General features: G+C 32.8%; 2 protein-coding genes across 2 annotated transcripts in view; both read right to left on the bottom strand.

Annotated features, from left to right (window-relative positions):
- Positions 1–3,332: 3,332 nt before the first annotated feature.
- LOC131182215 (putative disease resistance RPP13-like protein 1) overlaps positions 3,333–15,389 on the bottom strand; it is a 45,862-nt gene continuing 33,805 nt past the window's right edge. Inside the window, exon 7 of the mRNA XM_058150992.1 lies at positions 3,333–3,710. The gene's annotated coding sequence lies outside the window, so the exon portion shown is untranslated. The remainder of the gene's footprint in view (positions 3,711–15,389) is intronic.
- Positions 5,821–12,848, bottom strand: LOC110670626 (putative disease resistance RPP13-like protein 1). Its single transcript, XM_058150995.1, has 3 exons — positions 8,344–12,848; positions 8,186–8,248; positions 5,821–6,122 (listed from the first exon to the last, which is right to left on the bottom strand). Exon 1 carries the CDS (start codon positions 12,722–12,724, stop codon positions 8,420–8,422), a length of 4,305 nt encoding a protein of 1,434 aa, XP_058006978.1. The 5' UTR covers positions 12,725–12,848; the 3' UTR covers positions 5,821–6,122; positions 8,186–8,248; positions 8,344–8,419.

Raw genomic sequence — 15,389 nt, 5'->3', positions numbered from 1 at the left:
TTTCAAGAATTCAACCGAACAGAGTCCGGCCATAAAATAGACCTTTCAACGGGGAGTTTTTGACTTACCCGACCTGTAAACACAATATATAATCAATTGGGGAGCTCAGCTCACCCTCCACATACTCAAATGTCATAAAAAATAAATGGGAGCTCAGCTCCCTCATCCAGTCCAACATACATGCATATAATAAGTTTACAGGTCCAACATGGTAGTTATATTACAGACCCAAATCAAATAAATATTTTTAACACATGCGAAAATTCTAGGAGTTAATAGAATTATACAAATATTAATAAACGATCTGCAAAGAAGAAAAGCAGGTTAACCACAACAAATATCCTCCTGTAGTCTGGAAAAATAATGAACAGGAGTGAGCGTTCAACTCAGAGAGTAAAATATCAATTTTAACCATAATCTCTATAGCTATCTAAAGCTAATGCACCCTGTGAAGTGAAATATAGCATCGTCATAATTTTCATACAAATCACATCAAAAAGGCAATTTGGAGCACTCACACACCCGATAATATCAAACAATACATATATGGGAGTTGATCCCCTATACAGCCCTCTTAATCCAACCTGTGCCAACGAAGAACTCAAGCCGGACTTTCGCTTAATAAACCAAATTGGGGTCCCAGCGAAGAACTCAAGCCGTGTCTACCCCGAAGGACTGGGTCCCAGCGAAGATCTCAAGCCGTGTTTACCCATCCTGTCCATAGCCAACACCACACCACACGCATGTCAACTCACGCACACTGCTCCAAATTACCACAACAATATCCATGACACTTTAACAATTATGAATGCAACATAAAACGTGCCTAGAGTTTAACTACATAGATATATACATATAAGTGATACATGGGCATGCTTGAACATATAATAATATCGAAATTACAATTAAAATTAATATTTTACTCACAGACTCAACCAAAGTCACTGTGGCGGCTGGGTGGAAGAGGAAAGCTGTCCCGGCTCACCTGACAATTTTATTACAATTATTTAATACAATTGACTCAATACAAACTAAGAAAAGACCAAATATGTCATAAGTCGTGCCGAAAATCCGGCAGAGTCTCCCCTATACCTAGGACCTACCCAATCTACAAAAAGGCTTAAAACACACTTCTATATCCACAAACCATATATCCACATCTCAATCACATCACACAGCCCCTCCTGGGCCCATCCAAACAGTCATCAATCACATCATGTAAAATTACAGTTTAGTCCTCATAATTTAACCCTCTTGCAAAAAAAACTATCCAAATGAGTTCTAAAAATTCTAAAACTTTGCTCTACAGTCCTTAGCAACATTACTAAGCTAATGCAAAAAGAATCATAATTTTCTGAGCTATCACGAATATTTTATGGATTTTTAATCTAATTCAAGCACTAGAAAATTAATAAAAAGCAAAGTTCGGGTTTACCTATACCGATTTCGACTCCGGGGATGCGCTCGGGACATCTGACAACGGTGGGGTAACAAAAATCTCGATCCAATTCCAAGACTTTTTCGATAGCCGATCTGTCTGGCCGGAATTTCACAGATCTGGGCAACCATAGAATTTCCGCGAATTGAAGGTACCTCCACGAAGTCCACAACACGGGGGTTAGTATATAATTTTTACGAAATTTTCTAAACTCATTTAATGCTCGGAAAAACACTACGAAATTTCACGGGACCCACCAAAAAACGGTGTCGAAAAATTTTGAAATTTATATTGCCGCGAAACTCTCGACGAGTGGAGTGCTTTGGTACTTTCGGTTTTCTCGTGAGGTTCACGGTTTGCGAGAAATCTAGCCCAAAAGTTGAAATGAGCTAAAACTTCCCAGGCAAAAATTGAACAAACCGCTCTATAGATTTTAGTGTTCTTAGTGTCTATGGAAAGCTCTCGAGGTGTAGATGGTGTTTGACACAAGACCCAGCCCAATTGGTGACCGAATCGGTGGGAAAGCCGAAACGGCGCGCTGCGCATTGTGCCTCTTTGCGCGTCGTTTTCGGCAGCCAGGAAGGCCGACTGGCGGTGGGGGAAGGCTGAGGCGGCTCGCCAGTAAGGTGAGAAGGGCTGGGTGGCGGCAGCGCAGCGTGGGAAGGAGGGAGGAGAGAGAAAACGGGAGAGAGAGAAAACAGGAGGTCGGGACGCGCGGGGAAGGGAAGAAGAATAAAAGAAAAGGCCGGTCTGATTCCACCGGTTCGATTCAGGATACAAAATTTTAAATTTTTACTATGCCTTGGAATCGAAAACGAGGCCCAAAAATTTCAAAAAAATTCTATAAAACTCAGAAAAATTCGTAGACTCCAAATATATTTTTATTTTTATCACGTGGTCTTTAAATTAATTTTTAAAAATCATCAAAGTTTTATATTTTCAGAAAATCGAACCCCATTTCTAAAACCCGAAAAATCTCAAATAATTTTTCAAAATTTAAATAAAATAAAATATTAATATTACTCACAAAATAATAAACTTAAAAATTTGGAATGTTAAATTTCAAGAAAATTATTAATTGGATTGGACTTTGTGGATAGTGCATTCTTGCTCTAAGCTCGAGCTTATATAAAAATAAATTTATCAATCAGTAAATAAATATTTACATCTATATTCGTATATTTTATATAAACACTTTAATTAATTTCACATATTTTAATATAAATATTTAATTTATTAATTAATAAAATTATTTTTATATAAACCCGAACTCAACCAAGGCAACGTTTGGTGCACCAAAACAAGAAAAATGAAACTAGAAAGTACAATGAATTGTCATGTCTTGCCTTGCTCCATCTTGCCTACCGTACACACAAATGGAATCCTGAAAAGTATAAGATTATTTAGCTAAGAAAGGAAAATTAAATAATATATTTTTTTAAATAAATATATTAAATATTTAATTTTATTAAAATATAAGAACTAAATAATAATTTTTTTTCTTATAAATAAGTAAATTCTCATTAAATATAAATAATCAATCTACATGACAATTGAAAACCCTAAATAATTTTTTGAACTCAAATGCATTGGACTTTGTAAACAGTGCATACTCACTATGAGCTCGAACTTATATAAAAATAAATTTATTAATCAGTAAATAAATATTTACATTTATTTTTGTATATTTTAATATAAATATTTAATTTATTAATTAATAAAATTATTTTTATATAAGCCGGAACTCAACCAAGGCAACGTTTGGTGCACCAAGACAAGAAAAATGAAACTAGAAAGTACAATGAATCGTCATGTCTTGCCCTGCTCCATCTTGCCCACCACACACACAAATGGAATCCTGAAAAGTATAAGATTATTTAGCTAGGAAAGAAAAATTATCAGAAGAAAAGTAGTTTTCGGAAAACAGTAGTGAAACCAATTAAATGCAATAATACCAATATCAACCATGTACAAATCAAACAAATTAGCATTTGTTGATGTTTAGCCACTGTTTCAACCCTAGGAGTCTTTAATCAAGACTTGACCAATACCAGGTTTACTTCCTTGACCCAGTCCTGCTCGTTTTCTCGTCATTATACTCGTTCCATTCTAATTGGTGAAGAACTATTAATATCAGACATTTACAAGAGAAAGAAACCACAATTTCACTCAGTCCCAAGTTTTTAAGAGTCACGGGTCAGAAATTGATTGTGGGCTTGATTTCCACTAACGGCACTAACCGACATTACTCCAAGTTGTTCTCCAATAGATCCTGGAAGCACAAGAAAACTCTCATGGTCAGAATGGGAGTCAGAAATGGTTTGGCAAGCCCACTACAATGCATGAGTTAACTCTAAGATGTTATTTTAGCAGAATTACACTACAATGCCAGATCAAGATGCCACATGAAACTTAACAGAGCTCTCTTTGATTGGGATGGGTGAATACTTCTTCCGATAGATATAGGTGAGTTAGAACTACATTCTCATGTGATAGATTGTGTGTCGTGTGTTCTGGTTAGTTCTTTGGATCTGTTGGAACACCTGGCTGACCTAGTCAGATATGTAGTTAAACAAAGAAGGTCCAGGAGGTTTGGACCTTCATTTATGATGCCAGTCCATCCTAGGCTTTACTGTCCATAAGCACACTAGTAGCAGATTTAACAAAGATCACTCCAATACCAAAAATTGAAGCCAACTTCATCCACTATTCTCCTTCATCACTATCCATATTCTGAATCACCATCTTATAGGTTTGGAACCATAGCAGACACGTTCATTTACTCAGCATGCTAGACGTCTTCATGAGCTTCCATACCTGAATCAGAAAATTTATGCCACAAACCAAAACTCATCAGGACAAATTTGATCGCATAAAAATAGGTAGAGTGACTTTTCTGACCTAACACAGATTAATGACATAAATGGAGGCAGTTTGCTGCTCCCCATCACCATCAGATCCACTAGAATGCAGAAAAAGTAATTACCGTAGATAACATATTTTCTTCAAAAAAACTTGAAATATATGAGCCAGAGCTTTTGAGAATCGTCCATTCCATGTATTTGCCTGTCAGTTATCAGACAATATGTCAATTCATGGCTTTTCAGATAGAGACTTGAGCAATGAGAATTAAGAAGGTTAATTACACTTGCAATAATATAGTAGTCTTAAATATGGCTCCACCTGTGGTTAAAGCATATTCATTGTGAATGACATCCATCTGCACATGGAGACTGTTCTGTAGGACCAATATTGTCGTTTCTCACACAACCCAAAATGCACTCCTACAAAGCAAGACATGGAAACTTTCTCTCTAGTGGGACCACAGCACAGTGTGGTACAAGATTCATGGCTCCTCTATATTTTGGTGACTATCAGTGACACTGTCAAGCTGTAACTTTGACAAATACGAATTTAATAATGTTGTTTGAAAGCCCTGTCCACTTTCCACCCTGGTGCTAGCTGCACCCCATTCTCTCCATAAATCCTATCAGAAGAAGGGGAAAAATGAAAAAGAGAGTAACAACAAGAATTGATATATAAACACAAGACAAACTAAAATCAAGAATACTGTTGACGGCATTGAAGATGAAGCACCCTACTTGTGTGAAAATCATGTGCTAAAGAAAGAAATAAACCATATGAAAGCCCCTAAGTAGTGTGCTTGGTTTAGCTTATAAGTCAATTAAATTTACTTATAAGTAAAAAATTGTAAGTAGATTAATGTTTAATTTGACTTTTGAGTTACAAATTACTTAAAATAAGTCACAAGTCATAAGTAAGATACTATTTACTTATAACTAATCTACTTATTTTAAAACTACTATTTGACCAAGTAAAAGACTTAATTATCCTAATAATTTTTAAAAATATCAGCACTATCCTCATTTTAACAACCGCAACACTCAATTACATATCATTTCTGGTCATTTTAACAGATTAAGTTATTTTTAAGCACTTTTTAACAAAATATTTAAACTATTTAAAAGTTAATTTTAATTAGTTTTACCAACCAACTAACTACTTATTTTTAAATTGACATATAAGTTTAAAAATACATTTTAAATCAAAATTTAAATAAGTAATTAAACCAAACACTCTCAAAGCCTTCATACTTTTATGTTTACCAATTAAGTCCCTTGACTTTTACTTTCAATCCTGTTCAAACATGTCAGCATGCGTGCTTGACATGTACACTAACAAATGCATCATAAAAAATTAGCTGGAACAATTTGCTGATGTGGCATTATTTCTCTCTCTAGCCAAAGGGTAAATGGTCTTCTTGATAAGCTCAAGTTGACTAGAGGTCAACCCAGCTGGATAATATGGGTTCTGTGACTGTTTGAGAAATCCTGATAAAAGAACATTCTCTCTTCAATCCATTTCAAACCAACACATTATCAATAAAAAAGTAATCATTCTCTTTTAAACCAATGAACCAAACACCTAAAACTGAATCAAATCATATGCCAGAGGGTTTGATTGCCTTATACACCTGGATTTCTATCTGCTTGTGCCCGCCACCCTCCTTTCTTCTCCTCCTTTTGTCCTCAGGCCTCAACAACAGAAGAAGAAGAAGACATAAGAAAGTAACCAGAAAGAAAGAGGATATGGAATCCTATTGTGGTAGTAATTGCGGTTGCGGGAGGCCAACATTCTCATCTGGTGTGCTTTCCCTTGCTAACTGTAAGGTAAGATGCATGTTACTTCATTGTTCAGTAAGACAGTCAACAATGGATTTAAACAACAGCTAACTAATGGCTGTTAAATATCGAATTTTGGGGTTACCACTACTGCCAATATGAAATGGAATTTTTTTTTTTTTGGATAACAAATTGTAAGCCTTTATGGCTGCTGTTACCATATCAATTGCAAGCAATAGGCGGCAGCATCAGCAGTAGCGATTATTCCTACCTTCCAGTCAACTCTCCAATCCAAAAAAACCTACTTTCAGCCTCCTTATGTCTCAATACTTCAAATTAACTCTTCATTTTACTTACAATCAAACTATCAGTAAAAGAGGGGAAAAAAAAAAAAAAAACTACTTTGAAAGAGAAGCTAAATTTTTTTTTTTTTTTTTTTTAAATTGTTTCCTTTTTTGCTTATTTGCATTTGCAAATTTATTGATGAAACATGTAATATATGCTGTAGTTATGATAGATCTACAAACTTCACTCATTAATTTGCTAGATCTACAATTCTTTCAAAAAATTTTCAGATATTTAGAGGATTTCTTTCAATAAATTACATATAATCATATATAATTGAAATTTAACCATAAGTTAGAAGTTTAGCTTGATTCATATTCAAAATGTATAAATCTACAAATTATAAAATGCATCAGTAAGTTAAAATGTAACAAAAATAGTTTATGTATGATGGATTTATGCTCACTAGTCAGTTGAATTTTTTAATTTTAATTATTCTGTTAATATTTATTAGTTTACTTCATTTTGCAAATTTCTTTTAAACAATTTTCGCATTGTTACCTGCGACATCCCCATTTCCATTACACATGATCCTGACCATTATTGCAGCCACAACAGCAATTTCAATCAATGTAGTCAACTCTAAAACTTTTTGCCTTCTTACTTTTGAGGGAGAGTTGATTAAGATGGTTTGATCACGTTCAACGTAGAGCATGAAACGCCCTAATATGGAAATGTGATAATTCAGTAGTGGAAAAAGTGAGAAGAAAGAGGGTGACACTAAAATGACGTGGAATAGTATCAAAAGATTTACAATTTTTAATATTGATACAAAATTGGTCTTAAACAAAGCTAAATGGCAAAAAAGAATCTATATAGTCGACCCTAACTAGTTTGGATTAAGACTTATTTGTTATTGTTGTTACTTTTGAAGAGGCATTGAGATATAGGTAAAGGATGATATTTTATGGCGAAGGTTTTTTTTTTTTTTTTTAATTTCATTGATGACACCACTGACTTTCTTTAATTATTTGTCTATAATTTTTTTTCTTTTTTTGAATAATGACTTGTTTTAATAGCACTGATTTTTCTTTTATTTTCTCTACAGATAACAAAAACATGAAGTGGAGGATAGGGAATATGGTAACGATTAAGTATATCACTTTTTTTTTTTTTGGAAATCTGGATTTTAATTGCTTTAGATTCATTCTCTTCAATTTGAATTTATTTTTATTTTTTCTTTTGTTTATAACACATTTCTACTTCTGTAGTTTTTTCTTTCCTCCCCTTTTAATAGAGCTGAATAGCGAAAAAAGAATTCACATAGCTAATCCCAATTAGTTTGGGATTAAAGCTTAATTGTTGTTGTTCTTTAATATTTAATGGAGTCTAGCAATAATAAGGTAAGGATAGGACGAGTAGTATCCCTATCCTATCAATATTTTTTTTTTTTGTTGAATCAAGCTTTTGAAACATTGCATGTATTTTGATGTGCATTGTTGACAAGTCCAAAATGGACTTGATCAATAGAAGTTAAGGGACTCAATAGGTTAATATAAAAGCAGAGAGATCAATCGGTTTTTCTTCATGAAGTTCAAGGGCTTCCGTATAGATTATTCCATAAACAGAATACAAAGGGTACACTAGTTCAAAAGAAAAATACTTCCACTGAACCAGTTAAAATGAATCTAAAGTATATACACAGCGTAAAGAAAATGCTCTTTCAAACCTATCCATAGCAAGCTTACTAAGTACCATGGCATTGGTATCTTTTTCCTTTTCCACAAAATGAGAATAACAACTGACAGAACATACTCACATTAGTTGTTGCACTAATGGCTGCAATACTTCAGATTTTTCCCATTTCTTGATTTCTTCAATCCTATGTTACACCAGGAAATTTCAACAAATGAGAAAAATATTAGAAGGAAAAATATTCAGTTAATGAGAATAGTTCTGCATCAAGATTGCGTATACCTGAATTAAAAGATAGAATCTCAACTTGCACTTATCCCAAAAAAAGCATAAAATGATTTGCTAAAATCAGTTCATATCATATGTCTTCGCCATCCATCTCCATGCATGGGATGTGTACTATCAGGGGCCAGCACATGCCTTTCTTTGGGAAGCACTGTTGTTTTAGAAGTGGACAGTCCCTAATGCTGAATCTTCCAAGTGTGGGAGGCAAGCCTTCACTTGGTAAAGACTGAAGCTTAGGACAATCAACAATCTCTAGCTCTTCTATAGATGTGAGACTTTGCAGCTGCATGGATAGGGATTCCAAATTTGGGAGCCCTCCAATATAAATAGACATTAAAGATGGAGGAAGCAGACACTTCTCATTAGGAAAGGAAACTGTATTTTTAAAGCATCCACCAGCAATGCTTAAATCTCTAAGATGGGTTAGACTTTGGAAGTTCCACTCTGACATTGACAGCTCAATATTTCCACAATCCCAAATTTCAAGGGACATTAGATTTGGAAGCAAATCCCCTTGCGGAAAGGACACAAGACCTGGACAGTTGCATACTGCTAGCTCTTGAAGAGACATTAGGTTTCTCATCTCACCAGGAAGAGTTTTCAGATTGAAGCAATCATAGATATTCAATGTTCTGAGGTTGGGGAGGGACAGGCCCACTTCAGGAAACGACCTTAGACCAGAGCAATTATTTATATATAATTCAGTGAGACAGGAGAGGCTGTTAAGGCACTCAGGCAAGCTTTTCAGAATGGTACAGCTCCAAATAGTATTGTATTCAATTGATGTATTGTCGTGCAGCATCCTTTTTGGAAGTGGCTCCAGTTGTGAGCAGTCTGAGATCTTAAGTGTTTTAAGTTGAAAAGGTAATTTTCCTGATGGGGAGGATGTTAAAGATGGACAACTAATGATCTCCAAGTGTTCCAGATGAGACATGTTATTCCTGCTTACTAATCCCTCAGGCAGAGACTGGAGTTTTGTACAGCATCGGATTTTCAACACCTTTAGCGTCATGGGTAACTCGCCTTCTGGAAAGCACTCAAGCGAAGGACACTCTTCAATCTCCAATTCTTCAAGAAGACACATATTAGTTCCGCAACTAAACCTCATCATACCATCAGGCAGGGACATCAGAGCTTCACAATTCTTGATCACAAGACATCTTAGCGAGGACAAGACTCCTGCTTCTGGAAAAGATGCAAGTTTTGGGCAAGATTCAACATACAGAACCTTGAGAGACTGGAGGCCATGCATCCCATATGGCAGTTGCTCCTCCTTATTGCAGACTGATAATTCCATACGTGCACAACTATACAACATATCATTGGCATTCTCTGTTAATGACACAAGTTGAGGACAGTCCTTAATTATAATGCGTTCAAGACCGAACACTTGTTCTAATCCAGTTATCTGATTCCACAGAAATGTTAGTCTTGTGCAATTAGAAATCACCAGAACTTTAAGTGCTACCAGTGACTGCACAAAAATGTCCTGCAAACAAGAAATATCTGCCACGCTCCTGACCGTCAGTGTTGTCAAGGAAGTGTTGTCAACCATGTGTTTTAGTACGACCTGACTGCACTCTTCTAACTTCAGCTCATGAAGGGATGGAAGGCTTATAAGTGAATTTTCCAATATTGGGCAGTTGCATATTGTGAGCTTTGCAAGTGAACAAAGGCGTTTAGGTAATTTCCTAGTTAACTTGGGACAATTCAATAATGCAAGTTCTGAGAGACGAGGAAATATATTGTCGGGTTCTTCATTGTCTCCATTAGAAGACAACCACAATTCCCATACCAACATATCTTCAAATTTCAGTGTCTCTAAAGATGGAAAAGGCACAGCCAAACGAGAACCTTCTCCATAAAAGTCAAAATCAACAGTCTTTACTGCATCCATACCTTCTATACACAGATTCCTAAGTAAAGGTAGTTTACCAAAAGAAGGTAATGAAGTGCAATGTCTACAACAAGAGAGTTTTAGTTGCGATAATTTAGCAAATGAGGGATCCCCTATCCACAATGGGAATTTTGCACCTCCGTAGAATGAAATGCTGAGCTCTCTAAGACTTGTGCAAGGTTTTAGCAAATTAAGAACTTGCATTTCACATTCCTTGTTCCGAAGATCATGAAAGTTGCGGCTCCATTCCAACCCTAACTCAACGAGATTGTGCTTTTTTCTTATATTAGCATCAAATGCATGTCGACCATCTGCCACATTATCCAATCCCATAATGGAAAGTTTCCCCTGAAGATGCTTCAAATCTTTTAGTTCACTAATCCTGTAGCCACAACCTTCTCCCACGATAAACTTAGACAATGTCTGAAGATTAGTCAAATTACCTATCTCCAATGGCATCTCATGCAAATTGTGAGTATCGGTAATATCTAGATGACAAAGGTTAATCAAATTCCCAATACCTTGCGGCAACTTAGTAAGCTCTGTGCAGCCATATAATAACAGTGTTTCTAAGTACAAGAGAGTGCTTAAAGATTCGGGTAACCATTTAATTTTGGTGCAAGACATATTGAGATACCGTAAATGCTTCAAACTAGAGATTGAATCTGGCAGCTCGCTAATTTGATAACCACTCAATGATAGAACTCTTAAGCATCTTAATTTTGGCAGCACGTCATGTAAGACTTTCTTGCTTAAGTAGCAACATGCCCAAGGCAATGTATGAATTGGTAAGGCAACGAAAGTTCTTAAATGGTTCATTTTACCTAAGACCTCAAGTCTGTTCCACACTTCATATGGACGACGAATGAACGAAAAGTGGCGAGCATTTTCAACAATTTGATGGAGCTTGTTAGCTTCGAACTTATCATTTAAATTCACGCATATTTCTCCAGCAACTGTTTGAGCCAGATCATTGATAAGATCATGCATCACAAACTGCGATTTCTCAATGCTTGATCTTTGAAAAAGTGACCTTGATAATAGTTCATTAAAATAAGAGTCTAGGTCTTCCATCTGCTTCTTTCCTTCTAGTTCTGGCAGAAAACCCTCAGCCATCCATAACAATACCAATTCATCCTGATAGAACTCGTAGTTCTTTGGAAATATTGAGCAAAAGGCAAATAATGGCTTCAAATAAGAAGGAAGATAATAGTAACTCAATCTCAAGGCTGGAAGAATGCCACTCTTGTCTTCTGGCAAATGCCAAATCTTGCTATTCAATACACTTTCCCATTCATCCTGATCAGTATTCATGTGCAACAAACTCCCAAGTGTTTTTACAGCCAAAGGCAGTCCTCCACATTTCCGAACTATCTTCTCACCAATCTCCTTTAGATTCAAGTGACCATCAAAGTTTCTTCTTCCTAATGCATGCATTGCAAACAAAGACAGACAATTGTCAACTGATAGCTCCTTCAAAAAGTGACCTTCAACGGTACCCATAATTGCTGCAACACCATGATTACGTGTAGTGACAATAATTTTACTGCCTGGAGATCCCACTAGGAAAGGCTGACGAAGCACAATCCAATCCTCATACTTCTCACTCCAAACATCGTCTAAAACAATCAAATACCTCTTCCCCCTCAATTGTTCCCTCAATGCCACTTGAAGCAAATTTAAATCCTTTATATTGAAATCCTTCATAGTTATGGCGTCAAGAATCGTTTTTGTCACCCTGACAACATCAAAGTCCTCAGAAACACAACACCAAACTTTTAAATCAAACCAATCCACGACTCTGCTGTCATTGTAGACAATCTGCGAAAGAGTGGTTTTGCCCACTCCGCCCATGCCAACTACAGGAATCACACAAACCCTATCATCACAACCTTGTCCGCTCAGCAGCAACTGAATAATCTTCTCTTTCTCCTGTGCCCTACCACACACTACACGTTCATCTACCAAAGAACTAGTGGGCAATCTTTTGAACGATTTACGACCCCTATCATCGGCACCATTCTCTCTCAGCTCTAAACTATTCTTTTTCTCAATAAGTTCTTGAAATTTAGCGTTAATAGTCTCAATCTCAGACTTCATTTTCATATTAAAAAGGACACGATGAGGATTCAAATGATCCAAAAATCTAAGCATAACACTCCACACCTTACTCGAGCTCCCTTCTCCTCGTCGCTGCTCAACTTGTTGTTTCCGTCGCAAAACCTCGAAAGAAAACTCGTCGAGGATGTCTTCCGCATCGTAAGCCAAGTCTCGAAGCTCTCTCAGCCAAATCTTAACGAGACGGTTACTAATCTGCTTATCTTCAGCATCTGCCAGCACCGCCTTTACTTTGGAAAGCGTTTTCTCCATTTTCTCGAGTTCCACTTGGACCTGGGCTCCACCGGCGGACTCTAGGATGTCCGAAGAGGTCAATTTGTTGATCACGCAATCGATTGCAGCGGAAACGATCATATCTGCCATTAACAGGCAGCTCCCTTGCTTCCAGATAGGGTGAAAAAAAAGAAAAGGCTTGGGTCGCTTCGACGTTGCTTTCCTTTTCGGGAAATGGAAGAATGGAACGATTAAGGAAACGCTGTGATGCGAAAGGCCGCTAAAGCTCGTAGCGGAGCTTTTACTTCAATTTTGTCTTTAAAATAAAATTAAAAATTAAATATGATATATTACTTTAAAATAATTAAATAAAATTTAATTACTTTATTAAATATTTAAAATAATTAAATATGATATTCAATGTGAAGTAGGGCTAACCAAACAAAACCTCAGAACTATCTTTAGGCCCACCAGATCATAGTTACGTTACGTACTTAAGTTGTTTAAAAAGCCTGCTTTGAGTAGACGTAAAGTTAGATCATTTCAAATAAATTACTTTTTAATTAAATAAGTTATTTTTTTAATTTTTTTATAATTTAAAATTTATTTTTATATTAATTATAAATTAAAAATAATTTTTTATTAAAAAATAATTGAAATAAAAGGATAACGTCGAAGTGATTATTATTGTTATTATTGATCACTTTTAATGAAGATAATTATTTATTCAAAAAATTTTTTTAGTTTGATAATTATTTAATTTTTTTCATATTTTTTATTTAATAAATTTTAATATCAGTTAAATTATTATTTAATTTAATTTTAATAAAAATAATTAAATAATTTTTATATTTTTAAAAATATTATTATTTAATTTTTTATTTTAATAAAATTAATTAATTTTATATTTTAAAAAATATAATTCTAGATAAAAAAATAAAAATTTTATTATATAAAGACTATCAAACTAAATCTGAATTTATATTTTTTAAATTTATTTAAATATTTTTATTTAATTTCTTGGTGTTATTTTTGTGTTTGTAAACCATACTTGATAGAGTATTATTTGATCTAAATCTTCAAATAATTAAAGCAATAATATAAAAAAATTAATTTTTAATAAAAAAAACACAAAAATAATACTTAAAAATTTAAATAAAATTATATTTAGACAATTTAAAAATATAAATTCAGATTTAATATCTATATAATAAAAATTCTATTTTTCATCTAAAAATATTTTTTAAGATATTATATATTTTAAAATATAAAGATAAATTAATTAATTTAAAATATATAAAATTGACTAATTAGTCACTAAAATTAAAAGATTAAACAGTGATTTGATTAATATTAAGATTAATTGACTAAAAAAATTATATAAATGAATTAAATAGTTTAATAAAAATAAAAGATAAGTATTAAATAATATATTTTAATAAAAATTACTTAAAAATAAATAAATAAAATTTTAATTATATTAAATATTTAAAATAATTTTTTTCTCACAAAAACCTTTTTTTAAATAACTTTTTAACTACACTCCAAACAAAAACCTTAGAAGAATCTTTAGACGCCACCACATCAAGCAATATCATTATCATAGTTACGTACTTAAGTTTGTTTAAAAATGTCGTACGAGTCAGAAGTTAGAATCGGATTCTTCTTTAGGTACTTAAAGTTAAAAATATTTACTTTAATAATTATTAAATTTATTATTTTATAAATTTAAATTTATTTTAAATCCACCGATATGGGATTAAGGGTGAATAAATTTTGATTTTAATTAAAAAATTAAATAAATCGATTTTATTTTTTAATAAGTTTGATTTTATTTTCTAATTTTAATGAATTAAAATTCAGTTTAATTTTTTTTAAAATATATTAAATTGAAATGAATTATTTATTTTTAAAATTAATTATCATTTAGTTTCATGTTATTATTAAAAATAAAAATGTAACTGAAATTAGATTTGAAATACGTCAAATTAACCAAATCTAATCAGTTTGATTTAATTTAATTTCCTTTTTTTTATTTAGTTATATTCAATTTTATTTACTATTAATTTCAGTGTTTCAAATTTTTAACTAAATTAAATCAACCGATGCTCATTTGTAGAGATAATTAAAAATTAATCAAACATCACCTAATTATATAAAATAATTAAGATAAAATTAAGCAAGTTGGGCTTAGCTCAACCTAACACAATTTTTTATATTAAAAATATATATTTAATATGAATAATTGCATATTGTAATTTTACATTAAAATTATTTTTTTTTTAATTTTAAAAAAAATTATATTAAGTATGTTGGGATAACTTCACTTTCATGAAGAGCCCTTTAAAGTCTAGACTCGACTTGAATTTATGCCATATTTTGATGATAAGATTTATTTAAAAGTTAAATATCCAAAAAGATTTATTTAGAAGTTTAGATAAAAATTTAATTTAGTTCATTAATTAAAGGGAATTGAGTTTTATTGGATATTTGGTTTAATGATTAAATGCAGTTAATAATTAATAAAATATTTAAATAGTTAAATTAACTTATTTGATAAATTTATTATAAATATTGTAGTTTATATGAACTCGTATTTTAAAATTTTTTTTCATCGGTTAGTGGTAAGTATATTTTATTTTTTTATTTAGATTATATCATTCTTTGAAAACTTATTAATTATAAAATTTTTGTATCTTTAAATTCATTTTTTAAATTAATAAATTATTTAAAATTATAAAAACATAAAAAAATATTATAAATAGTAATTAAAATAGTTATAGTGTTTCTTATATGATAAAAATATGTATTGTAA

The sequence above is a fragment of the Hevea brasiliensis genome, chromosome 8 (genome assembly GCF_030052815.1).
Source record: "Hevea brasiliensis isolate MT/VB/25A 57/8 chromosome 8, ASM3005281v1, whole genome shotgun sequence".
NCBI lineage: Eukaryota > Viridiplantae > Streptophyta > Magnoliopsida > Malpighiales > Euphorbiaceae > Hevea > Hevea brasiliensis.
Note: the sequence above shows the minus strand (reverse complement) of the source record. Positions and strands in the feature narration are given on the sequence as shown.